General features: G+C 36.7%; 1 protein-coding gene across 2 annotated transcripts in view; it reads right to left on the reverse strand.

Annotated features, from left to right (window-relative positions):
• Positions 1 to 1,997: 1,997 nt before the first annotated feature.
• Positions 1,998 to 25,618, reverse strand: part of DNAAF4 (dynein axonemal assembly factor 4) — a 64,025-nt gene continuing 40,404 nt past the window's right edge. The window contains exons 5-9 of one of the 2 annotated variants that reach the window (XM_024767793.1): positions 20,818 to 20,963; positions 19,408 to 19,517; positions 5,445 to 5,598; positions 3,935 to 4,040; positions 1,998 to 2,369 (exon numbers count right to left, since the gene is read on the reverse strand). In XM_024767793.1, coding sequence (XP_024623561.1) covers positions 2,260 to 2,369; positions 3,935 to 4,040; positions 5,445 to 5,598; positions 19,408 to 19,517; positions 20,818 to 20,963 — 626 coding nt within the window. In that variant the 3' untranslated portion in view covers positions 1,998 to 2,259. The remainder of the gene's footprint in view (positions 2,370 to 3,934; positions 4,041 to 5,444; positions 5,599 to 19,407; positions 19,518 to 20,817; positions 20,964 to 25,618) is intronic. The other variant, XM_024767794.1, reaches the window with a different exon arrangement.

Here is a 25,618-nt window from a genome sequence, read left to right on the forward strand (position 1 = left end):
AAGGCTGACCATAAAAGGCCAAAAAGTGGGCCGTGGCCCAATTCCTGGAAATCCCTGCCCCTTGTCCAAGATAGTAGGAATAATCCTCCCACCTATGAAATTACCCAGCCGTAAAAACTATCCCCCCCACACCTCAGCACCACTCCTGCCTTTTGAGACGGACCACATTCTGACTATGGAATGTGTATCTCTCTAAACAAACCTGCTTTCGCTTTACTATGGCTTGCTCTTGAATTCTTCCCTGGGCAAAGCCAAGGACCCTCACTTGGTGGCCTGTCCCAGGGACTCACCCAAGACCTGGGACATGACCATACTCGTGTGCCCCGCTTTTCCTGCAACAGGAAGAGCCTGAGGAAAGACCAGTTTGGTTAAAGTATTTTGAATGTCAAACTGGTATGTGTCAAACAGAATAACCACCTCTATTTTGGTTACATTTATTTTTAAAAATAAAAGCAAACCAGGGGAACTTCCCTGGTGGCACAGTGGTTGAGAGTCCGCCTGCCAACGCAGAGGACACGCGTTTGAGCCCTGTTCCGGGAAGATCCCACATGCTGCGGAGCAACTAAGCCCGTGCACCACAAATACTGAGCCTGTGCTCTAGAGCCTGTGAGCCACAAGTACTAAGCCTGAGTGCCACAACTACTGAAGCCCATGTGCCTAGAGCCCGTGCTCGGCAAAGGAGAGGCTACTGCGATGAAAAGCCCATGCACCACAACAAAGAGTAGCCCCCGCTCACTGCAGCAACAAAGACCCAACACAGCCATTAATTAATTAAAACAAAAAAACCAAACAAGTGTTGATTATAAGAAAAAAGCAATCCTGTCTCACCAGAAGGTCTGATAACTGGGCAGAACTGCTATAGAAGTTATCAAGAGTTGCTTTATAGAAGTAAAATTTTCAAGGTTGCTGAACTAGGATACTCTTACATATTCAAAAAAGTACTGCATTTTTTCTTTAAGAAAGAGGCTGTTTTATGATCCACTTGAATGACACCTGATGAACAAATACTATAAAACTTACTCCTAAAAATTTTGTTTTGTTTCACAGAGAAATGTGAATCACAGAGAAATGTGACAACTGTTGGATGCAAAAGGGAAGCTGTACTGGTTTTGCTTAATGCTTGCATCATCACAGAGATACAACACAAGTGGTGGTGCAATGCAGTGTCAGTATCATAATACTCTAAGTTAACATTTTCACCTTTGCTTCCTTTTTTTAAAAAAATTTATTTATTTATTTACTTTTGGCTGTGTTAGGACTTTGTTGCTGTGAACGGGCTTTCTCTAGCTGCAGCAAGCAAGGGCTACTCTTCGTTGCGGTGTGTGGGCTTCTCATTGCGGTGGCTTCTCTTGTTGCGGAGCATAGACTCTAGGCACACAGGCTTCAGTAGGTGTGGCACGCAGGCTCAGTAGTTGTGGCTCTCGGGCTCTAGAGTGCAAGCTCAGTGGTTGTGGTGCGTGGGCTTAGTTGCTCTGCGACATGTGGGATCTTCCCGGACCAGGGCTCGAACCCATGTCCCCTGCATTGGCAGGCGGACTCTTAACCACTGGGCCACCAAGGAAGTCCCTGCTGCCTTCTTTTGTTTTTTTCCTGATGTACTTGAAGGTACTAGAAAAAATCTCACTAGAAAATTTATTATCACCAGATAGTGTTATGAAATATGATCGACACTTTGGCAAACACTTCCCACAACTAAAGTTGAAGATAAGGTTTCCCAAACAGTTGTTTTACTAGGGTAAACTGGTCTAACCTCAAACAACAGGTAGTGGAGCAGTATTTTTTTAAAAGAAGGTTCTGTGCATTTGGAAACTAAGTCAAAACATCAGTATTGATTATACCAAGCCCAATCATTCAGACAATTAAATAGAGTAGTATATAATACAAACAAAAATACTTTATAAATACCATCTTTTATTTTAAACTTCTCCTTGTTAAAAATGAATCAGTAAGCATCCTGGTAATCACAGCAACAAATATTTTGTTAGTTATAAGGGCAAGCTGAATTCAGTAACAAAAAAAATATGTTGTAATATGAAACAAATAATTAAAATAGATTATTCTTACTTTTACTTATTCAAAAACCACTGAAATCAAACATTTCATTTTCTACAGATTTATAATATTCTTCCCTGTACAGAACTAAAGAGAAAGCGATTCTGTATAATCAGCCATAATATGCACAGATTCCTAATGCCTCCAGGTATTTTTGTAAAACTTAGAACAATACCTAGTACAATACCTAGTTGCTTCTAGTAGTCATTAAGATTTTAGTTCTGTTCCTTGAATTATATTCCGAATCTTCTCAGCATCATTTTGTACAATTTTGTTGGATGGATCAATCTTAAGGGCAGCTTCATAATCCTGTAGGCCTATATTTATATAGCAATGATGATGAATAAAATATTTTATAAATACTTGTGTTATCTAAACAATATTTTTAAAAAATAAAAAGAATCATTAAATCCATGGTTCAGCACAAGCAACAGGTTTTAGCCAGATTCCCATTTTCACATACATGGTCTCTAAGAGACTGAAGAAATTTTTCAGTAATTTCAGAAATAACTATGATTTCATTCAAGATTCAGTCAGAAGCAGTTTTTTTAAACTGAAATACAAATAAGCTAACAGCTTAAATTCATTAAAGCATGAATAGACTCAAAACTCATATATCAAAAGGACATTTTTATCACCTCAATGAAAAAGTAATAAATGTCATCTTATTTCAAAATTCTAGATTAAAAAAAATAATTTTGGTAGACTCAATCCATACTTTATATAATTTACAGACTATAGTTTGTGCTCTTTTTTTTTTCTAATTATCCTATCTACAAAATTTCTTTGAGGAAAATTGGTTAAAAAGGAAAGCATTGTGGACTGGATGTTAAAAAATATATAACTGAATCTAAATCTTTAACAAAAATATCAGTGAGAAGAATTTCTAAGGAAACTTGACTTCCAGGTGCTATTGATTTGCCATGCCACTTCAGGCAAATCACTTAATGTCTCTAAGTCTCCATTTTCTCATCTTTAAAATGAAGGGAGGGTCCTTTTAGCTCAAAAAAGTCTAGGATGCTGTAATTCCTAAAGAATGCTTACAGTGTTTCATTCCTGTCTTGATAATTTTTATCCTCATGAAGCTGAATAAGACTCTTAAAAAAAGGATAGGCATATAAATCTAATTTGGATGCTTTGGTTGGAAAAACCTAAAAATGGCAGAAACAAGCTTACAAACAAGTCATAAATAACAAAACTACATAAGCTAAAGCCAATTCCCTGGCAAGACATCATCAGGAATAGGCCTTTAGGCCTTGAATAAAGGGAAACTGAATGGGAATCTGGGTAGGGAAGTATGGGAAGAAGAGCACTGAAGATAAAACTCGGGGGCAACATGAGTAACTGCAAATAGTCCTTAATTACATTAAAAATGAAAAACAATAAAAATTAAATTAAATTAAAACAATAAAAATTAAATAAATATGGCTTCCATACACATGAGACTGAATTACAAACCTTAGTACGGTCTCACAAAAATAAGCAATTGATCATACATTGTGGTAGATCAGTTATTTCTGAGCTTATGAATGTATGTATGTATATATGTATGTATGTACTGTCTGTGTGTCTGACCAAAGAAGCTCATTTTAAAATTTCCATTATATCTTAAGTGACTCATTTATCACACATCTTTCCACAAAAAATCCTGTCTGATACTACAGCATCTCCCTAGACCTAGAGAGATGTTTATATCTTGTGTTAATTCCCTTCTACAACAATGATTTTTTAAAATATTTCAAATCATCTTTTGTTTTGTCAGATAAATTGCAAAGAATAAATTAAATGCTAAAAGTATAAAATAATGGAGTCATCTTGAATAATGGCAATGACTTTTTTTAGAGTATAACTTGGAACTTAAAACATTTCTGTCATTTCTTACCTTCTACATACAATTCTAGTTGACAGAATGCTGTTCCACGTCGTATGTGTGCCTTCATTCTTGCATTAGCATTGTCTGCAACAGGTGGTGTCAATAATTCTAGTGCCTTACAAAAAAAAATAGGGAAAAATATAATTTCCTAATTTAAACTTGAGCAAAAACATGATAAAACTCAACTTTAAAACTAGCCTCAAGCCCTCACCCACCTAAATTTTTGGCTTAACTAGGACAGGAATTTATCAAATACATCCATTTATGTTGAACAATTTTAGGACTTGTTCAATTGTTCCTATACGAGATTCATACCCTTGCCCCGAAACTTATGATTTAGTTTATCATTTGAAACCTCTACAGCTTTACCTTTACTAGCAGGGATGATTAAATAGCATTAATTTAATTAATGCTATTAATTATAGTATTATATATACTATATATAATGCTTTTATATTTAAATTTGGTGATTCCGTTTATTCATTCATTCAATAAATATTTGTTTGTGCCCGAAATTATGCTACTAAAAGGAAAACTGGATCACAAAAATATTGTCACATCTTCAATAGCTTAATGAGATCAAAATATGAGGACTAGGGCTTCCCTAGTGGCACAGTGGTTGAGAGTCCGCCTGCCGATGCAGGGGACACGGGTTCATGCCCCGGTCCGGGAAGATCCCACATGCCGCAGAGCGGCTGGGCCTGTGAGCCACGGCCGCTGGGCCTGCCCATCCAGAGCCTGTGCTCTGCAACAGGAGAGGCCACAACAGTGAGAGGCGCGCATACCGCAAAAAAACAAACAAACAAACAAGGACTTGATTGTTTCCTCCATATCCTCAATCTCAAGGAGACACATAAGAGATTTTGCATGTGATTTCCCTTAAAACAAGTTACTTTGATATGGGGGGGGGGGAACAGAAAAATCTAGAAGTTTAAGAAAATGACATGATATTCATAATGGAAATTAGAATATACTAAGTTACTCTGAAAATGGAAAAATAATCATGGAGATATCCTTTTACTGTGAAGCAGTAGTGACACCAAGTGTTCTTCTATCTCACATCAAGTCTGCAAAACTTTAATAAGAAAAAAGGTGAGCACAAACGGACAACCATTTACTAATTTCCTTCTGAACTTCAACTGATACACCAGGGCAATTGATAGGGGATCTCTAATCTAATTTGAAGTCTCAAGAAACACTAGTTCCTTGCCCATTAAAAAAAATTCTTTTGAGGGGGAATTCCCTGGGGGTCCATTGGTTAGGACTCTGTGCTTCCAATGCAGGGGACACAGGTTCGATCCCTAGTTGGGGAACTAAGATCCTGCAAGCCACGTGGCATGGACAAAATTTAAAAAAAGAATTTTTTTTTCAGTAAAAAGATGTAAAAAGCAAGATTCTTAAAATCCTTGCAACTCACTTATTCAAATTTAACTGACAAAAGATAAGGGCATCATTTAAACCAATAAATAGGAGCATAACAATTTTAAAGCACCATATATAAATAAATAGATACACATACCTTAGAAGAATCTTCTATGGCCTTGTGCAAGTTTTTCAGTTTTAGATGGCAAGCAGCCCGATTCAAATACAGTAGTGGAATCTTATTATTTAGTCTTATGGCTAAGTTGTACGCATTAATAGCTGCCAAATAGTTTTCTGTTGCAAACAATTTGCTAATGAGACGAAAACATAAAAGAAAAACAATGTAACACTAAAAGAGAAACACAGAAATAATATCTAATGATATTTGGCACAGGGGATGGATGGCTTCCTTTCTTTCCATTCCTTGTAAAATGGACATTGCGGGTGGCACTAAGCCCACCTATCCTCCATACATCAGCATGTAATCTGAACGGGACTGACCTCATCTCCACCTCCAAGGGTAGCCAATCAATAGCTTAAGCCAACAGGCATATTTCCATCCACCCTGCTACAATAATTGACAAAGGGATGGATTTATGACCTAAACTGGTCTATTGAGAATGAAGCCTGTGATTTTATTACCAAAGTTGGAGAACGAAAAATTGGGAAAACTCCCCCTGCTGGACACAAATGAAGAAAGCATATAAGCCCAAATTGTTGCTGACCATTTTTCATACTGTGGGAGGAGCTAGCACTAGAATAAAGTTGATACTATTGAATTATGAAAAGGATAAAAAGGCAGTTAAGCTGTTGGATCAAGCTTTACCCGAAATGTAACACACCTTTGGCTTTTTAGTTATATAAGCCAATAAATTCCTTTAAACATTAAGTCAGTTTAAATTGGGTTTCTCAGTTACTTGCAAAAAAAAGCATCCTAATAAATACACTCTTTCAGTTCAAACCTTCCAAAATTCTCTTCAAATAAAGAGATGTACATAATTAAAGGATGTATTTAAAACATAAAGCATCTTGTTTGTTTTTCATGTACAGTTCCTGGTATTTCAAAAAATGCATAAACCAAGGAAAATAGAAAATACTTTGCCAAATATAAAAGTGCCATAAAAACAACACTTTGTACTTTGTATTCATTTCCAGTCGATTGTACTGTACACTTTACAATTCTAGAATAATAAACACGATGACTTCAAAAGTAGACCCATAAAAGGAGACAGCAAATCATGAATAAAAGGTAAAATGACACCACTGTGACATTTAACCTAAGCCTGACTCAAGTTTAGAATAACATCCTCAAACTAGAAAAGCTAATTCTGTGGGAACAGTTTACCTTTCTGAAATGTCTCATTTCAGCTAGGATGTTTCTGACTGCAAGGAACAGAAGTTCAACTCAAACTGGTTTAAACAAGGAAGGAAATAGATCACCTCACATTAAACAAGTTCAGAGGGAAAGGCTCCATGCCCAATATGATCAGCAGAACAAGGATCTTATCAAGGCCTCAGGTTCCTTCCATTTCTCCACCCTACTGGACTCAGCAGCTACTTCATCCTGGAGCTGGTTTTCCTCATGCATAGTTCAAGGTGCCACATTCAGGCACAATATTCATTAGAAGAAAATGGCACGGAATTTTCTGCTATATGCTCCTTGAGCGCAAGAAAACCTTGCCCAGAAATCTCCCAGTTCACTTCCTTTCCCATCTCACTGACCAAAAATATCTATCCTTAAAATATATTTTGCCTTAAAAATTTTTTTTTGCCTTAAAAAAACCCACCAGTTTCTCCTGTTCTCAATCCTTCTACCCATTCTCTCTCTCTCTCTCTCCAGTTTCACTCCTCAATGTTATATACTACTGCTGTTTGGGAACATTTAAAAAATTCAACAATATGACCATCTGTCCATGTTAATAAATATAGAGATATACTATTTTTGCAGAGATTTTTACAGACCACTCTCTCATTTGTGCAAGGATTTCTAAAACCAGTCTCCTCCTACTGAGAGACACTTAGGTGTTTTGTTTCCCAATACTTAGCTTTTATAAACAATATTATAATACACATTACTGCACATATACATAAAACATACACACACACCAGCAGTGTAATGAAAGTAATCCTGATTTGTTGCAGTCAATCAGAATTTATAGCTGAACTTGGGACAGGGTCCTCACCCTAAGTCACATAGGCAAGGTCTACACACCTAAACAAAATAGGGACTCCGCCAACAAGGATAAAAGGAGATGATAAATGTTGGCTAGATAACCTATTGTGGCTACTACAAACCTTCCTTTTAAATTAATTTAATTTTAAAATTTACCACTTTAACCATTTTTAAGTGTACAGCTTAGTGGCATTAAATGCATACACACTTTACACACTTTTGTACAACCATCAGCACCATCCATATCTAGAACTTTTTCATCTTCTCAAAATGAAACTCTACACCTATGGAACAATAACTCCCCATTCCCTCCTACCTTTGACAACCACCATTCTTTTTCTGTCTCTGTGAGTCTGACTACTCTAGGTACCTCATATAAGTGGAGTCATATAAGGACAATATTTGTCCTTTTGTGCCTAGCTTATTTTACTTAGCATAATGTCTTCAAGGTTCATCGTGTTGTAGCACGTGACAATATTTTCTTCCTTTCTAAGGTTGAATAATAGTCTCCTGTATGGATAAATCACATTTGTTTATTCATTTATCCATCAATAGACCCTTGGGTTGCTTTCACCTTTTGGCTATTGTGAATAATGCTGCTATAAACATGGGTATACAAATATCTGTTTGTGTCCCTGCTTTCAATACTTTTGTGTGTATATCTAGACAGAACTGCTGGATCATATGGGAATTCTTTTTATTTTGGTCACGCTGCTGCACAGCATGCAGGATCTTAGTTCCCTAACCAGGGTTCGAACCCGTGTCCCCTTCAATGGAAGCACGGAATCCTAACCACTGGACTGCCAGGGAATTCCCTCATATGGTAATCCTATTTTTAACTTTTTGAGGAGCCTCCATACTGTTTTCTCTACTGTGCATCACCATTTTACATTCCCACCAACAGTGTTCAAGGGTTCCAATTTTTCTACAACCTCACCAACACTTATTTTCTGTTTTTTTGTTGTTGTTTGTTTTTTTAATAATAGCCATCCTTCTGTGTGTGAAGTATTATCTCATTGTGCTTTTCATTTGCATTTTCTGAATGATTAGTGATGTTCGACATCTTTCCACGTGTTTATTAGCCATGTGCATATCTTTGAAGAAAGGTCTATTTAAGTCCTTTGCACATTTTTTAATCAGGCTGTTTATTTTTTGCTGTTGAGTTGTAGAAGTTCTTTATATGTATTCTGATATTAACCCTTGTCAGATATATGATTTGCAAATATTTTCTCTATTCCATGGGTTGTCTTTTCACTCTGTTGACAGTGTCTTTGATGCACAAAAGGTTTTAATTTTGATGCATTCCAAAATAACCATTTTTTCTTTTGTTGCCTGTGCTTTTGATGTTACATCCAAGAAATATGGCCAAATCCAATGTCATGAAGAATCCTATGTTTTCCCCTAAGAGTTTTATAGTTTTAGCTCTTATGTTTAGGTGTTTGATCCATTTTGAGTTAATTTTTGTATATGGTGTTAGGTAAGGGTTCAAATTCATTCTTTGGAATAAAGGCTCAAAATGAAATGAAAACTGGATATCCAGTTTTTCCAACACCATTTGTTGAAAAACAACATCCTTTCTCCATGAAATATTCTTAGCACCCTTGTTCAAAATCATTTGACCATATGATTTTCATATGTGAAGGTTGTTTCTGGGCTATCTATTCCATTGGTCTATATCTATATAAACCTTATATTAATACATTTATTTGGAGCTCCATTTTTCATCTTTAATATAAGTTTACAGTTTTATAATGTAACAGTTTTAACAGAAAAAATCTCCCAGATTCTAAGGGAAGAACAGCTTACAATGAGCAGTATCAAAAGTACCAGTGTAGCATGTAGGAAACAAACCAGTGTAGCATGTAGGAGGGAAAAGTGGGGAGAAGGATAAACTGGGAGATTGGGATTGACATATAAACACTACTATATATAAAACAGACAACTAATAAGGTCCTACTGTATAACACAGAGAACTCTACTCAACACTCTGTAATGATCTATATGGGAAAAGAATCTAAAAAAGAGTGCATATATATATATGTATAACAGATTCACTTTGCTGTACACCTGAAACTAACACAACATTATAAATCAACTATACGCCAATAAAAATTAAAAAAAATAAGAGCCACTGTAGGAGGCATAATAGCAAGAAATATGAAGTATTAAACATTTTTAATGTTTACATATATATTAAAATATAAATCCAAATGAACATTATATTCTTTAAAGTTCAATACCAGTACAAACATCCAGTAAAGCATAATTTGCTTTATGGCTTTCAGAATGGTTCTGAACTCAGAAATAGCTGAATTTCAAAAGGAAAGGGAAAAAAAATTAAACCTGTCTTAAGAGCAGTAGCCTTTGAACACCAAATTTAAACAGAGAAGCTAATAATCAGTAAGTCTCGCCTGACGGCTCCAAATAAAGCAATGCCAACGAAAAGAATTATGCAAAAGTACTCATTCAAAACATATTGAGTCCTTATGGTACTGACTGTACAGAAAGAACAAAAGAGACGTGGAGAATTGCAAACACTCCTGTCATTTTTATGACGATTGATTGGTTTGACTTTGTAAAGAAAGAAACATTCTGATTGGCAATGGCCAAAAGGGCCAGACATTTTGAGCAACAGTTCAGCACAGGAGAAGCTACAAGAAGCAGGAGTGATAAAAAAGAAGCAATGTGGAGGGAAGTAAAGAAAGGGGCAGAAAAGAGTTAAGAGAAATCAAAAGCAGTGGGGCTCACATTGATACTAGGTATAAAATAGATAACAAATGAGAACATACTGTATAGCACAGGGAACTCTACTTAATGCACTGTGGTGACCTAAATGGGAAGGAAATCCAAAAAAGAGGGGATATATGTATATGTATGGCTGATTCACTTTGCCGTACAGGAGAAACTAACACAACATTGTAAAGCAACTATACTCCAATAAAAATTAATTTAAAAAAAAAAGAAATGACTAAAGGAAGCAAGATGTAGAATTTGTACGTTGATAGTACTGTTCTTTGTATACTGAGATGTTACAGATTATATGTCACACCATCATTTTATATATAGTAAGAAAAAATCTGCCAGTTAAACTATAACAATGTTTGCTTATTTAAAAAAAAAAAAAAGCAGTGGGGCTTAGAAACAGCAATGGAGGCAGAGAGTAACACATATTCCAATACAAGACACAACAGCTCTGTTTTGTGGGTAATAAGGACTCTAACAGCCACCTACCCCTCAAAAGACTTTTAAGGTCCTGGTTTCTTTCAGCATCTTATGTGGGTAGAAAACATTCTTGGTATCTCAAGAGCTTCTAAAACTGAGTATTAGTGCACCTTAGTGAAGGAACATCAACCAGCACAATTTAGCACTCAGGATGGAAGGAGGAAAAGATACTGCATAAAAAATAAAGTGACAAGTTAGGCCATTATAGGGACTGTACTGCAACAGAATATTATGGGCTGTAAAATACATACAATCAACAAACAAAATTATAATTATGTCAAAGAAGTCATCTTAGAATATGGCTTCTAAACTTCTTTAAGTCAGGCAAAAGGTAGCAGCATAAGAAAACTGTCCTCCATAAACAAATAAAGTTGTAAAAAATGCGGCAGAGCAAGGCAGATTTGGCAGATCTGTTCTGAAAGCAGGCAAGTACAAGAGGATACTGGGAGACAATTCTCCATGGGTCTTTTACCCTGCGTGTCATATGTCAGATGCACTGACAGCTTCTGTTTGGGACTATCTTTTCAAAGATGCTTGTATAGTGCACAGCCTCGGAAGATAGAGATAGTGTCTCTCTCTGGGGCAAATAGATTCGTTCACTGCTCAGTATAATAAAGATATGATCACCTTGTGAGGCAAAAATTGGACAAGTTTGCTAATAATCCTCTATAAAAAACTGTGTTCCTTAAGCTTGGTCTTCTCAGCTATGGTACCAAACCTACTGTGTGTACAGCATCCACCTAGGTCCCCCTCTGCATTGGCCCCACGGGACTTTAGGGGCAGAGGGAACCAACATGAAGATCATGCTGTTTGATGTGACTTGAATAGTAAAGTCCTTTCTCTTTGACTCATGAGTCTCCTGACTTCTGTCAGCACCTAGGCAGAGCAAGGCAGATTTGGCAGATCTGTTCTGAAAGTAGGCAAGTACAAGAGGATACTGGGAGACAATTCTCCATGGGTCTTTTACCCTGCGTGTCATATGTCAGATGCACTGACAGCTTCTGTTTGGGACTATCTTTTCAAAGATGCTTGTATAGTGCACAGCCTCGGAAGATAGAGATAGTGTCTCTCTCTGGGGCAAAGAATAGATTTGTTCACTGCTCAGTATAATAAAGATATGATCACCTTGTGAGGCAAAAATTGGACAAGTTTGCTAATAATCCTCTATAAAAAACTGTGTTCCTTAAGCTTGGTCTTCTCAGCTATGGTACCAAACCTACTGTGTGTACAGCATCCACCTAGGTCCCCCTCTGCATTGGCCCCACGGGACTTTAGGGGCAGAGGGAACCAACATGAAGATCATGCTGTTTGATGTGACTTGAATAGTAAAGTCCTTTCTCTTTGACTCATGAGTCTCCTGACTTCTGTCAGCACCTATGAAACTGTGGTAGGCTAACTCTTCACAGTCCTTGCCAGGGCATGGATCCAAACCAAAGTGTTAGAAAGAAATTCAATCTGGCAAGTAGAACTGTATGCTGTGTTGGGAGAAGATGGTAACAGGTGGTTAACAATCAGTAACAAAAAGTCCAACGTGAAGTAAAAGGACATCCAGACAGGCAGATAGAATCCAGCTACAGAAAATTCACAAACAGCAAGCAAACAGAAATTCAGACTGGCACAAGTTGGTACTAGGTTAGTCGGTCATCAAATAGCAGGCTCCCACACACAAAGCTGGGGTTCAGAAGAGAATTAACTTGGGTGGAAAGAGAATAAGTGAAAGCAAAGCAGAGCCTCAGTCTTAAAAGGACTGGAGTATTGGGCAGGCTATAAAATCTGACACTTAGGCCAAGAGAAAAAAAAGAAAATTCAGACACTAGAACTAATGTAGGTAATTTTACGTAACAACAGTAATATGATGCTGGGTGCTAGATTGTAGAATTATATGTCCTTAATTTCCTCCTATCTAACATTACAATTTTCTGTAGAGAGTGAGGTATGCAGATAGCATTCAAGTGGTCCTAATGTGGGGGAAGAAGGAACTTTCAGACTGGGGTTAAGAGAGTATCCAAAAAAACTCATGCTAAAACTCAAGCACAAAGTAACATCAGTGGGACAGAAAAATGATTCATCTAACCTTATATGATTATAAGTGACTGGAAGGGTAGCTATAATTTACAGATTCTGAGTCATGTAAGGCTGTTAAATAACACACCATGCGAATATATAAATTAGAGCACAGAAACTCTGTTTTACGTGAGATGTTCTCAGTAAAAAGCTATCTGGTACAATGTTAATTGCCAACGGTAAAATGTTCTCATGAGCAAATAAAATTACCTAAGCTTATAAATTTTCCTGAAAGGTAGATTTGGCATTTAAAACTAAGACTTGGCAGTAGAATGCTAGGTTAAAAAGATGAAAACATTCTATGGCTTTTTCTAAGAGTCTCTTTTGAGTAGATACAATCCCATAAACAGTTTTCTCAAACTATTGCTCTTTTGGAAGTCTTGTCCACTTCTACCCACGGGTTTAAAAACAATAAAGGACAGTTGGATTGTTTTTGCCTGTGTAAATATAGAAGGCTAGCATGAAACAAAGCCTCTGGAGATGAAAGTATTTTATCTTTTGGCTTAAATTCAACACTGCTTCTGAATGGGTTCTATTATGTCTGTTTCTGTCTTTTGTACTGCACTACATTGCCAGAGAGGATACATTTCTCTCTAATAATTAGTACCTTTCCTTTTATCTGTTTGTACTTGGCACTATGATTAACTGTACTTTGTTTCCCTGGGTGTCACTAGTTACTAAGTTTTCTTCCATCTCTCCTCATTTTTAACTCTTTTCTTCTATTTTGCTTCTCTTTCTTATTCTACCTAATTGGAGGCAGTGAGGCAAAAAGGTACAAAAAACAACAGAGACTGAAGTGATTACAATCTACCAGTCACACCTGACTGCAACCAAGTACACTTTTGCATGAGGTTGCTGGCAATTCATTGCTTTTGCCAGCAGTCACACGCACACGCACACACACGTCTTTTGCTGTACTTGTCAAATGCCAACCTCAGCTCAATGATCTTATCTGCTCTTTCCACACTTAAATCGAAATCACAGCATTGGTATATCAAAAATAAGACCAGACCAAACACTGTCTAAGATGTTTAGCCAGTCCCAGCACCAAAAACATCTTATGCCAAAGGACTTTCTAATCATCTCCATCAACCTGCTATCTTTGGGCTGATCAAAAAGCATGCTTCTTCTTTGTCCTCACATGAAAGTTCGTATTTGCTGGTCTTTCCTACTCATTCCCCTCTATTCCTTTGCACTTTCTTATTCCTGTTCTGCCATAACTGACTCCAACTCCCACCCCAGTCCTTCCAGGGTTCGTGCCCCGGTCCAAGAAGATCCCACATGCTGTGGAGAGGTTGGGCCCATGAGCCATGGCTACCGAGCCTGCGCGTCCAGAGCCTGTGCTCCGCAACGGGAGACGCCACAACAGTGAGAGGCCCGTGTACCGCTAAAAAATTAAAAAAAAAAAAGAAAACAAGGGAGAAGACTCAAATCAATAAAATTAGAAATGAAAAAGGAGAAGTAACAACTGACACTGCAGAAATACAAAATATCGTGAGAGATTACTACAAGCAACTCCATGCCAATAAGATGGATAACCTGGAAGAAATGAACAAATTCTTAGAAATCCACAACCTGCCAAGACTGAACCAGGAAGAAATAGAAAATAGGAACAGACAAATCATAAGCACTGAAATTGAAACTGTGATTAAAAATCTTCCAACAAACAAAAGCCCAGGACCAGATGGCTTCACAGGCAAATTCTTTCAAACATTTAGAGAAGAGCTAACACCTATCCTTCTCAAACTCTTGCAAAACATAGCAGAGGGAGGAACACTCCCAAACTCATTCTATGAGGCCACCATCACCCTGATACCAAAACCAGACAAAGATGTCACAAAAAAACCTACAGGCCAATATCACTGATGAACATAGATGCAAAATCCTCAAAAAAATACTAGCAAACAGAATCCAACAGCACATTAAAAGGATCATACACCATGATCAAGTGGGGTTTATTCCAGGAATGCAAGGATTCTTCAATATACGCAAATCAATTGACATGATACATCAAATTAACAAGTTGAAGGAGAAAAACCATATGATCATCTCAATAGATGCAGAGAAAGCTTTCGACAAAATTCAACACCCATTTATGATAAAAACCCTCCAGAAAGTAGGCATAGAGGGAACTTTCCTCAACATAATAAAGGCCATATACGACAAACCCACAGCAAACATCATCCTCAATGGTGAAAAACTGAAACCATTTCCACTAAGATCAGGAACAAGACAACATTCCCCACTCTCACCACTCTTACTCAACATAGTTTTGGAAGTTCTAGCCACAGCAATCAGAGAAGAAAAGGAAATAAAAGGAATCCAAATTGGAAAAGAAGAAGTAAAGATGTCACTGTTTGCAGATGACATGATATTATACATAGAGACTCCTAAAGATGCTACCAGAAAACTACTAGAGCTAATCAATGAATTTGGTAAAGTAGCAGGATACAAAATTAATGCACAGAAATCTCTGGCATTCCTATATACTAATGATGAAAAATCTGAAAGTGAAATCAAGAAAACACTCCCATTTACCATTGCAACAAAAAGAATAAAATATCTAGGAATAAACCTACCTAAGGAAAAACACATGAAAGAATGCTCAACATCATTAATCATTAGAGAAATGCAAATCAAAACTACAATGAGGGCTTCCCTGGTGGCGCAGTGGTTAAGAGTCTGCCTGCCAATGCAGGGGACATGGGTTCGTGCCCCAGTCCGGGAAGATGCCACATGCCGTGAAGCGGCTGGGCCCGTGAGCCATGGCCACTGAGCCTGCGCGTCTGGAGCCTGTTCTCCGCAACGGGAGAGGCCACAGCAATGAGAGGCCCGCGTACCGCAAAAAAAAAAAAAAAAAACCTACAATGAGATATCATCTCACACCAGTCAGAATGGCCATCATCAAAAAATCTAGCAACAATAAATGCTGGAGAGGGTGTGGAGAAAGGGGAACCCTCTTGCACTGTTGATGGGAATGTAAATTGATACAGCCACTGTGGAGAACAGCATGGAGGTTCCTTAAAAAACTAAAAATAGAACTACCATATGACCCATCACTCCCACTGATGGGCACATACCCTGAGAAAACCATAATTCAAAAAGAGTCAAGTACCAAAATGTTCATTGCAGCTCTATTTACAATAGCCAGGACATGAAAGCAACCTAAGTGTCCATTCAACAGATGAATGGAAAAAGAAGATGTGGCACATATATACAATAGAATATTACTCAGCCATAAAAAGAAACGAAATTGAGTTATTTGTAGTGAGGTGGATGAACCCAGAGTCTGTCATACAGAGTGAAGTAAGTCAGAAAAAGCAAGACAAATACCATATGCTAACACATATATATGGAATCAAATAAAAAAAAAAAGGTCATGAAGAACCTAGTAGCAAGACAGGAATAAAGACACAGACCTACTAGAGAATGGACTTGATGATATGGGGAGGAGGAAGGGCAAGCTGTGACAAAGTGAGAGAGTGGCATGGACATATATACACTTCCAAACGTAAAACAGATAGCTAGTGGGAAGCAGCCGCATAGCACGGGGAGATTAGCTCGGTGATTTGTCACCAACTAGAGGGGTGGGATAGGAGGGTGGGAGGGAGGGGGATGCCAGAGAGAAGAGATATGGGAACATATGTATATGTATAACTGATTCACTTTGTTATAAACCAGAAACTAACACACCATTGTAAAGCACTTATAATAAAGATGTTAAAAAAAACAAAAAACAAAAAAACCAAGGGGGACTTTGACTTGATGTGCAGTGTTAATTTTTTTCAAAAGATATATCTTTATCATAAAGTGTAAAAATGAATGCAACTTTTAACAAGAGGAAAAACAAAACAAAATCGGGATGAACCATCTACCTTTGGCCTTGACCCAATTTTCTCCACTCTTCTTGAGGACAGTACAGCCACCTCTTCTGTCTCATCTGCACATCTATTCAAACCTTTTCTATTCTTAAAGAAGAACAAAACAAAACAAAACCTCTGAAAGTTTCTATTCCATTGGCTTCTGGGAGTATTTTTGTGTACTCCTTTATTTTACCAGGTCTTCAAATGTTGGTAGGTCACAGGGTTTTATCCTCAGGCCACTACTCCTCTGGTCTACGTGCTCTTTTCAGATATCTCACCTACTCTTGTAAATCACCTGCTACATAAATGCTGATAACCTCCAAATCCATTAATACACTGTTGGCCTCTCCCCTGAGTTTCAAACTTGCTGGACACTGTCAGCCAGACTGACCAAGAGGCAGCTCAAACTTAACATATTCAAAACTGAACTTACCTACATTCCCTCCTAAATGGCCCTCTTCTAGAGTTCTCTAATTCAGTTGGTGGCATCATATAATCAATCATTGAAATAAGAAACCCAAAGTCGCCCACAACTACTCTTCTCTCACTCCCCAACAATCACTCAAGAAGTCCTCCCTATTTTACCTCCTGAATATTTCTCACACTCCTCTCCTCTTCACCCTATAACAATGTCATAATGGTTCAAGACCTCTGCCATAGTTTCTGCAACACATTTTTCCCCACCTTACAGAATAAAATATAAGAATAACACAAGGCCACTGCCTATTTTTCTAGGTTCATTTGGCATTATTCCTAGCACCAAATTTATGTTTTAGGAAGCAATAAACTACCCAGTTCCTGACCTATATATCACAGTATTCTTGTCTCTGAGCTTTTGCTCATACCGTCTCCTCTGCTATTGCCTTTCTGTCCTTCCTCCTGAAACTCCTACTTATCATTAAGAGGAGCTCAAGTGCTATATTCTTTAGGAAGCTCTTCCTGAAACTACCTTTCTTCCTTTAAGGTTAGGTGCCCCTCTTCTGTACTCTCATTTTACCTTGTTCTTTCTATGTATTGTACTTCCCACACAGTGTTATAAGTATTTGTATTTTCTATGTATTGTACTTCCCACACAGTGTTATAAGTACTTGTATATGTCCCTCTTCTCTACTGATCTCTGTAGCTCAGAGCCTAGCCTACAGTCTGACAAACCACAAGTAATCAACAGATATTTATTTAATGGTTTAATAGATGGAGAAGAAGGAGAGGGGATTTTTGTTGGGAGTAAGAGGAACAAACCTGTCAGCCCCAGGCTTCTGAACTACAGAAAAATTGTTAACTCCAGCTCAACTCCACAAATCAATCTCTGGTGTTGTTATCAGATACGAGAAAAGACCAAGGATGAACAGAGAGAAGATGAGAAAAGAAAAACACAGATTTTGTGGTTAGACAGATAAATCTCCCCACCAAAGATGTCCACATCCTAATCCCCAAAACCTGGGAATATATTAACTAAAATGGTTAGTTAGAAAGAACCTTGCAGATGTGATTAAGTTAAGGATCTTGCAGTAGGAGATTATCCTGGATTATACAAGTGGGACTAATGTAATTACAATGGCACTTATAAAAGAAAGAGGGAGGCAGGAGAGCCAGAGTCAGACAAGGAGAGGTGACTATGGAAGCAAAGTTCAGAGTGACGCAACTGCTGGTTGGGGGCCATAAGCCAAGGAATGTGGGCAGTCTCAAAGCTGGAAAACCCAAGAAAATAGATTCTCCCTTACAGCCTCCAGAAGGATTGCAACTGATATCTTGATTTTAGCCCAGAAAAACCCATTTTAGACTTCTGACCTCCAGAACTATAAGATAATAAATTTGTATTGTTTTAAGCCGCTAAGTTTGTGGTAGTTTGCCATGGCAGCAATAGGAAAATAATACAAAAGTGTATAAAATGAGATAAATAATATCTACAAAATTGCTTCAAAATATGAACTCGAATTACCACAGAATATAGCAGAATTCATTGCTGTTAACTGTCTAAATTTTACACATAGAGCCACATATAAATAAATAAAAGGATTGTCTGGATATAAAATGATAATTTATAGGATAATTTGATAATCTTTTAAAGATGGATATGACTAACCAAAGTAGCTCTAGTTTTAAAGAACCATGATTTTTTTTCTAATAAATTTATTTATTATTTATTTTTGGCTGTGTTGGGTCTTTGTTTCTGCACACAGGCCCCTCCCTAGTTCCGGCGAGCGGGGGCCACTCTTCGTTGCGTTGTGCAGACTCCTCATTGCTGTGGCTTCTCTTGTTGCGGAGCATGGGCTCCAGGTACTGGGGCCTCAGCAGTTGTGGCACGCGGGCTTCAGCAGCCGTGGCTCATGGGCCCTAGAGCACAGGCTCAGCAGCCGTGGCGCACGAGCTTAGTTGCTCCGCGGCATGTGGGATCCCCCTGGACCAGGGCTCGAACCCATGTCCCCTGCACTGGCAGGCGGACTCCCAACCACTGTGCCATCAGGGAAGTCCCCAAAGAACCAAGATTTTAAGGGAAGTAGTATGAAGGACTTATGTTAAACGTTAAGTGATTTTAAAAGGGATTTTGATAAGCAATCCAAAAGACGTGGTATTTTTCATTTCCATGACATATAAATACAAAAGCAATAAAAATAAGAGTCTTATTTGTTATAAGATCTGACTTTTTAAATATGGAAGCACTACCTACAGAATTGGCATATTTGCATTATTTCTCCCCCAAACTCACACACACACGTCAAGATAACTGGAAAATATGTAAGTATTAATATCTACATAAATTTATTATAAATCTCATGGGCAGAGTTCAAACAACTTACTTTCCTTTGTCCTTCAACCATTCTGGGTTCTTTTCCTCTTCTTTTAAATCACAAAGTTCAGGAATGTCAGTATTCATTGCTCTTCGTGCCTCTGCTTGCTTATGTAGCCACTGAAATGAGAATGAAGTTCAATGAAGGACACAAAAGTCTTGTTTTATCAAAAGTTACTTTTAGATTTTCCATCTTCCTATACAAGATGGAAATACTATGTTATGGACTGAATGTCTGTGTCCTCCAAAATTCATATGTTGAAGCCCTAATCACCAATGTGATGGTATTTGGAGATGGGGCCTTTGGGCGATAATTAAGCTTGGATGAGGTTATGAGGATGAGACTCCCATCATCAGATTAGTGTCCTTATAAGAAGAGGAAGAGACCAGAGGGCATGCTGGCACCCCACCCCACCCCACCCCAGCATCCTGACCGTGGACTTCCCAGCCTCCAGAACTGTGAGAAATAATTGCCTGTTCTTTAAGCCACCCAGTCTATGTACTTTGTTATAGCAGTCTGAGCAGACTGATAAAATAATTGATGGTGGTGATTTTAAACTTCTAGTTTTTATACATCTTTAAGCTTTTTTTTAAACTTCACTAGCTGATTAAGATCAAATGTATAAAAATTTCTAGTCCAAATTTCATCCAAATTTCTGGGAGTTCATGTGAATATTGTTTTATTTTTCTTGTTTATAATGTATATATATATATTTTACATTATAAAAATATATAAATGATTTTTAAAATTATAATTTTATAGTTACAGAGGTACTTTTATAAATAATAAAATATAGAAATATGCTGTTAATAATAAGAAAAAATTAATATTTATTAAGTGTCATTATATCTTAAGGAGATTCAATTATTTCCACAACTTTTCAATTGAGGTATCAGTTCACACCTTACAGTAAAAAAAAAAAAAAAAAAGCAGTTCTTAGTGCTTACACAACTAAATATACAATATTCAAAATCCCAGAGCTCAGGAATTTATAAATGAATGAAAGATATTAATGCCAAATGTCACATTAGAAATACTTGATATTGATAATTAATTGTAATAAAATAATAAATTTACAAATCTTTTCTTACCGCGACATACACTGACCCAAAGTTTACAAATCTATTATGGAAAATGATGTATTTGATAAAATAAATGCACATGCAACATTTTATCTCCTGGGATAAGCAACAACACTGGATATTAAACCAGTGTTTTCTCATCAGCATTCTGGAGCCAAAAAAGAAATAAAAATCCTGCAAAATATATTTTTATCAAAAGGAAATATTAAATTTTTTCATGAAGTAATATCTTTAGCCTAATGAATACTTTAAAAATTCAGACCCAGTAACAGTTTCAATATATGGAATAAAAAATATTTTCATTGTGGTCACTGTAACTAACAGCAAGTATACTAACCTCCTCTTCTGCTGCTACCTGTGATTCCCGGAGAGCAGTTGGGAATACTCGAGGGGTAAAGTTGATTTTAATATTGCCGACAGAGCGAGGAGCAGGAATACTGTCTTCCTTTAACTTCTCAAAAAATATAATTTCTGAATTTCTCCCTTCAAAAACAATATTAGCAACTAAGTTATTTATCTCTCATTTCCTAATTAACAAACTGACTTTTAAGGTAATTACACATTAAAGCTACTTCTAAAATCCTATACAAATAATCCAAACATATTTTCTACAATAAGGCATGTAAAATCCCTCATTGAAATTATGGCAGCTAATTATCTGTTCTTTCAATGACCTCAGCTACTTTTCTGGGGTTCTCTTTGTTAAACCACACAGTGTCTAACTTACATTCACTATAGAGGAAGCCAATCTAGGCAACTTAATCTACATCAACTCTAGAGGAGGGCACCTAGGCAAAGCCATCATTTTCCTTAAGCTCTGATATCAGTATCTTCTATAAGCTCCCTGGTGATGATATAAAAGTTTTTCAGCTATTAAAGACAGCTAATGGGAACAGGCAAAGAGTTGTAATGAAAGGCCATACATTTGTATAAAGGTAGTTAGATGTAATAATTATTAAGTCAATATAAGAGAAGAAATTAATCTATATGTTAGAATATAAACTATATGAATAAAGGGAAGGAAAGGTACTAAAAAGGAAAAGTACTAAAAACATGATATACAGATTTAAAAGGCAAATATCAAAATTGTTTAAAAAAAGATTTTCCAGAAACATGACAGAGAGTTAATATCCTTGATATAAAATGAATACATAAAATTAAGATATAAAACTTCCAGTTTAGGGAACTGGAAGTGATGCAGTGGTTAAGAATCTGCCTGCCAATGCAGGAGACACGAGTTCAAGCCCTGGTCTGGGAAGATCCCACATGCCGTGGAGCAACTAAGCCCGTGTGCCACAACTACTGAAGCCCATGCGCCTAGAGCCTGTGAGCCACAACGAAGAGTAAGCCCCACTCGCCGCAACTAGAGAAAGCCTGCACACAGCAACAAAGACCCAACTCAGTCAAAAATAAATAAATTTATATATTTTTTTAAATGTCTGAAAAAAAGAGAGAAAATTAAAAAAAAAAATAAAACTTCCATTTTAAAGAAAAATTGAAAACGGCATGAATTAACATTTCAAAGGGAGGGAGGAGGGGAGCAAGAGAAAGAATAAGGACTCAAACAAAGAAAGTAACTTCAACAAAGTTCAGCCTCCCTTAAGAGTGGTGTAGTTATGTGCCAAACCTGAGACAACAGAATATGAATATAAGTGCTGTATAAAACTTATGGATCATTATCTTACATGTAAATCTACTTGCAATGGACTTCCTCTTTCCCCTTCCCACTGGCTAAAAAACAATGCCAACTGCAGCATCCACCTTGGACACAGAAATGGAAGCCAAATGATGTGATGATATATGTGGCCCCACCAGCTTAGATGGCCCCGTGGAACAAAGCCATCTATCAGGCCTAGATTGATTGCTGTTACATAATAAGTCTTAGATTACAGAGAATTCAATTTCTATCTTATTTGATCTGTAACTTTGGACCTCTTTATTTCAGCAGTTGGCTTGAACCTACCTAACACAATGTCCTAAGAATTTTATAGCCTGGTAAACTGTTGTTCACTTGTGAAGCCAAGAGACATTCCTAGATATGTAAGAACTAAGTAAATATACCATCTAGCCATGTTTTCTGAATTACTCAAAGAAATGTTCCAGAACATGGACAAATAAAATTAAGAACTCAGGAGTGGGAAACCTGAGGGTAAAAATGAAAAAGAATGGGTTTTCTAAAACACATGAAAAAATGTTGTAAGATTTTTTAATGTTACTACAACAGAAGGAAAACAGAATAAAAAGTAAAAATGAAGTATATAAGTTCACATTTTATACTAATGATTACTAGGATACACAACATGGAGGGAATACGCACTATTCTTCCATAATGAGAAATTTAAAAATTACTTTGCTATTAATTTTGTTAAACAAAAGTAAATGAATAAACATTTGAAAATGCTTATGGAAATCATTATGGTGACCATGAGTTACATTAAAAATAGGATATCTAGCTTTCAAACTCTTACAGTAAAATAAGACAAACAGAAAAACATAAAAAGAAATTAGCTTTCTGTTTTCAGCAGCATAGGTTAAAGTTTTTACAAACTTTAACAAGCAATTTTACAATCAGACAAAATTCTATGAACACATAAAATGCTTGATAAAAATATAACAAATAAACAAAAGTTTCAAGTACATAGATCAGTTCAAAACCTATGCAAAAGAAAAGCCTTATCAGCAATTTATAGCCAGGGTAATCTCAAAAGCTGACAAAAAGCTATTTGGAAAGTTTTCAGATATAGATATAGATATCTATATAGGTATACCTATGAAGGTATATATCTATATATCTATCTAGATATCCATATCTGTATCTGAAATTTTATATATATGAATATATTATACATATATATATTAGAGACTATATATAAAGGATAAAGACTGGAAATTTAATGCTGATATAGGTACAGAGGTGAAAGCTGAAAATGCAATTACAGCCTAAGAAGGGCTACACTCTCAGTGAAATGGACACATAAAATCTCTGTCCACAACTCCAAGAAAGTGAAGCATGTCTCCTCCTGGGGCTCTGGATAAGAGAAGAAAAAACGTCTCTCATGAGAAACCTAAACTTCAGGTATCCCTTCCAAGTAATTCTACTTCTGCAAACCAGTACACATGAAATTTCCTCATATGCACACATAAAAATAATCCGTGCTGAAGATGAGCACACAAACAAAAACTACAAATCACATGCGGATACAATGTATGTTTCTTCCTTACAGTATGGAGAACAGTCAGCAGACACAACAAACAGGAGGACTGGCCTATTAAGAATTTGAAATAACAGAACAGTCTGAAAGAGACTATAATAATTTAAAACATGCTTACTTAAAGAGCTAAGATAGGCTAAAATACATAATGAAAAACTAAGGTAATGAAAAAAGAACAAACAGGTATGAAAGAAGCAAACAGAACTTGCAAATGAAAAATATTGTCCCTGAAATTGAAAACTTCTAGGACAAGTTTAACAGCACATTAGGCATATTTGAAGAAAATTTGCAAACTAGAAGACAAATCTGATATTATACAGAACGCAGCCAAGGAAGATAAAGGCAATTTGAAAACAGTTTGCTATTTGAAAACAATAGCTTATAACTTCCCAGAACTGGGGTAAGACATACGTTCTTTGAGTGAAATTATACTCCAACTTCTGATATTATGAGATAAATAAATATAAAACTGCACTTAGAGTAATAAAATCAACATATACCAAAGTGAAGAATTTTAAAGCAACCAGAGACAAAGGATGGATTTACCTTATAAAGGATCAATATTAAATCAAGAGCAGACTTCCCAGCAGCAATATTAAAAGTCAGAAGACAATAGAAACATATCTTCAAGTTACTGATGGAAAATAACTGGCAATCTTGAATTCTACAACCATCTAAAACATCACTGAATAACAATAACAAAATAAAAATAACTGAACTTAACATTCAGATCTTTATTAAAGAACTACTAGACAGGTATAAAGACGCAGACGTAGAGAATGGACTTGAGGACACGGAGGGGGGAAGGGTAAGCTGGGACGAAGTGAGAGAGTGGCATGGACTTATACATACTACCAAATGTAAAATAGCTAGCTAGTGGGAAGCAGCCGCATACCACAGGGAGATCAGCTCAGCTCAGTGACCACCTAGAGGGGTGGGATAGGGAGGGTGGGAGGGAGATGCAAGAGGGAGGAGATATGGGGATATATGTATATGTATAACTGATTCACTTTGTTATAAAGCAGAAACTAACACACCACTGTAAAGCAATTATACTCCAGTAAAGATGTTAAAAAATTTTTTTAAACTACTAAAGGATTTACTTAAAGGAAAGGTAATTGGATCCAGAAAGAACTTAGATGCAAGAAGCAAAAATAATTAAAAAGCAGTAACTATGGGTCAACAGAAATAGTAATGAGTATATGTGGTAAAGCCACACTAATGACTAAATAGAGAAGTTTAAAAATAAGGTGAGATCAGTTGAGTTCCTCCCGCCAAAAAAGTGGAATAAAATCTTTAGACAGTAACATAGAGGATGGGTACGACTGAAGTTCATGTATTAAATTTCCTTCTAATATTTACAAGTAATGGTAGAGATTAAATTTTGTTTAGCATACACATTAAAAATAGAATTGTAATTATATCTATGTATCAAAACAGTTATTAAAAATTTAATATTCATCATTCTGAGAACAAAAATAGAATGTATACCTTTCAAATTAGTACAAAGGAAAGGAGGTAATTAAGAAAAATTATTTAATCCAAGGCAGAAAAATAGAAAAAAGGAAGTCTGGTAAATATAAATCACAAAGTAAGAGGGCAGAAGGAAATTCTAAGATGTTTGGATATATTTTATTTTATTTTTTAATTAGTTAATTTATTTATTTTTGGCTGCATTGGGTCTTCATTGCTGTGTGCAGGCTTTCTCTAGTTGCAGAAAGCGGGGGCTGCTCTTCATTGCAGTGCACAGGCTTCTCACTGCAGTGGCTTCTCTTGTTGAGGAGCATGGGCTCTAAGTGCATGGGCTTCAGTAATTGTGGCACGCAGGCTCAGTAGTTGTGCGCGTGGGCTTAGTTGCTCCACGGCATGTGGCTTCTTCCCAGACCAGGACTCAAACCTGGGTTCCCTGAATTGGCAGGTGGATTC

Source organism: Neophocaena asiaeorientalis, unplaced genomic scaffold (assembly GCF_003031525.2).
Source record: "Neophocaena asiaeorientalis asiaeorientalis breed wild unplaced genomic scaffold, Neophocaena_asiaeorientalis_V1.1 scaffold71, whole genome shotgun sequence".
Taxonomy (NCBI): Eukaryota; Metazoa; Chordata; class Mammalia; order Artiodactyla; family Phocoenidae; genus Neophocaena; species Neophocaena asiaeorientalis.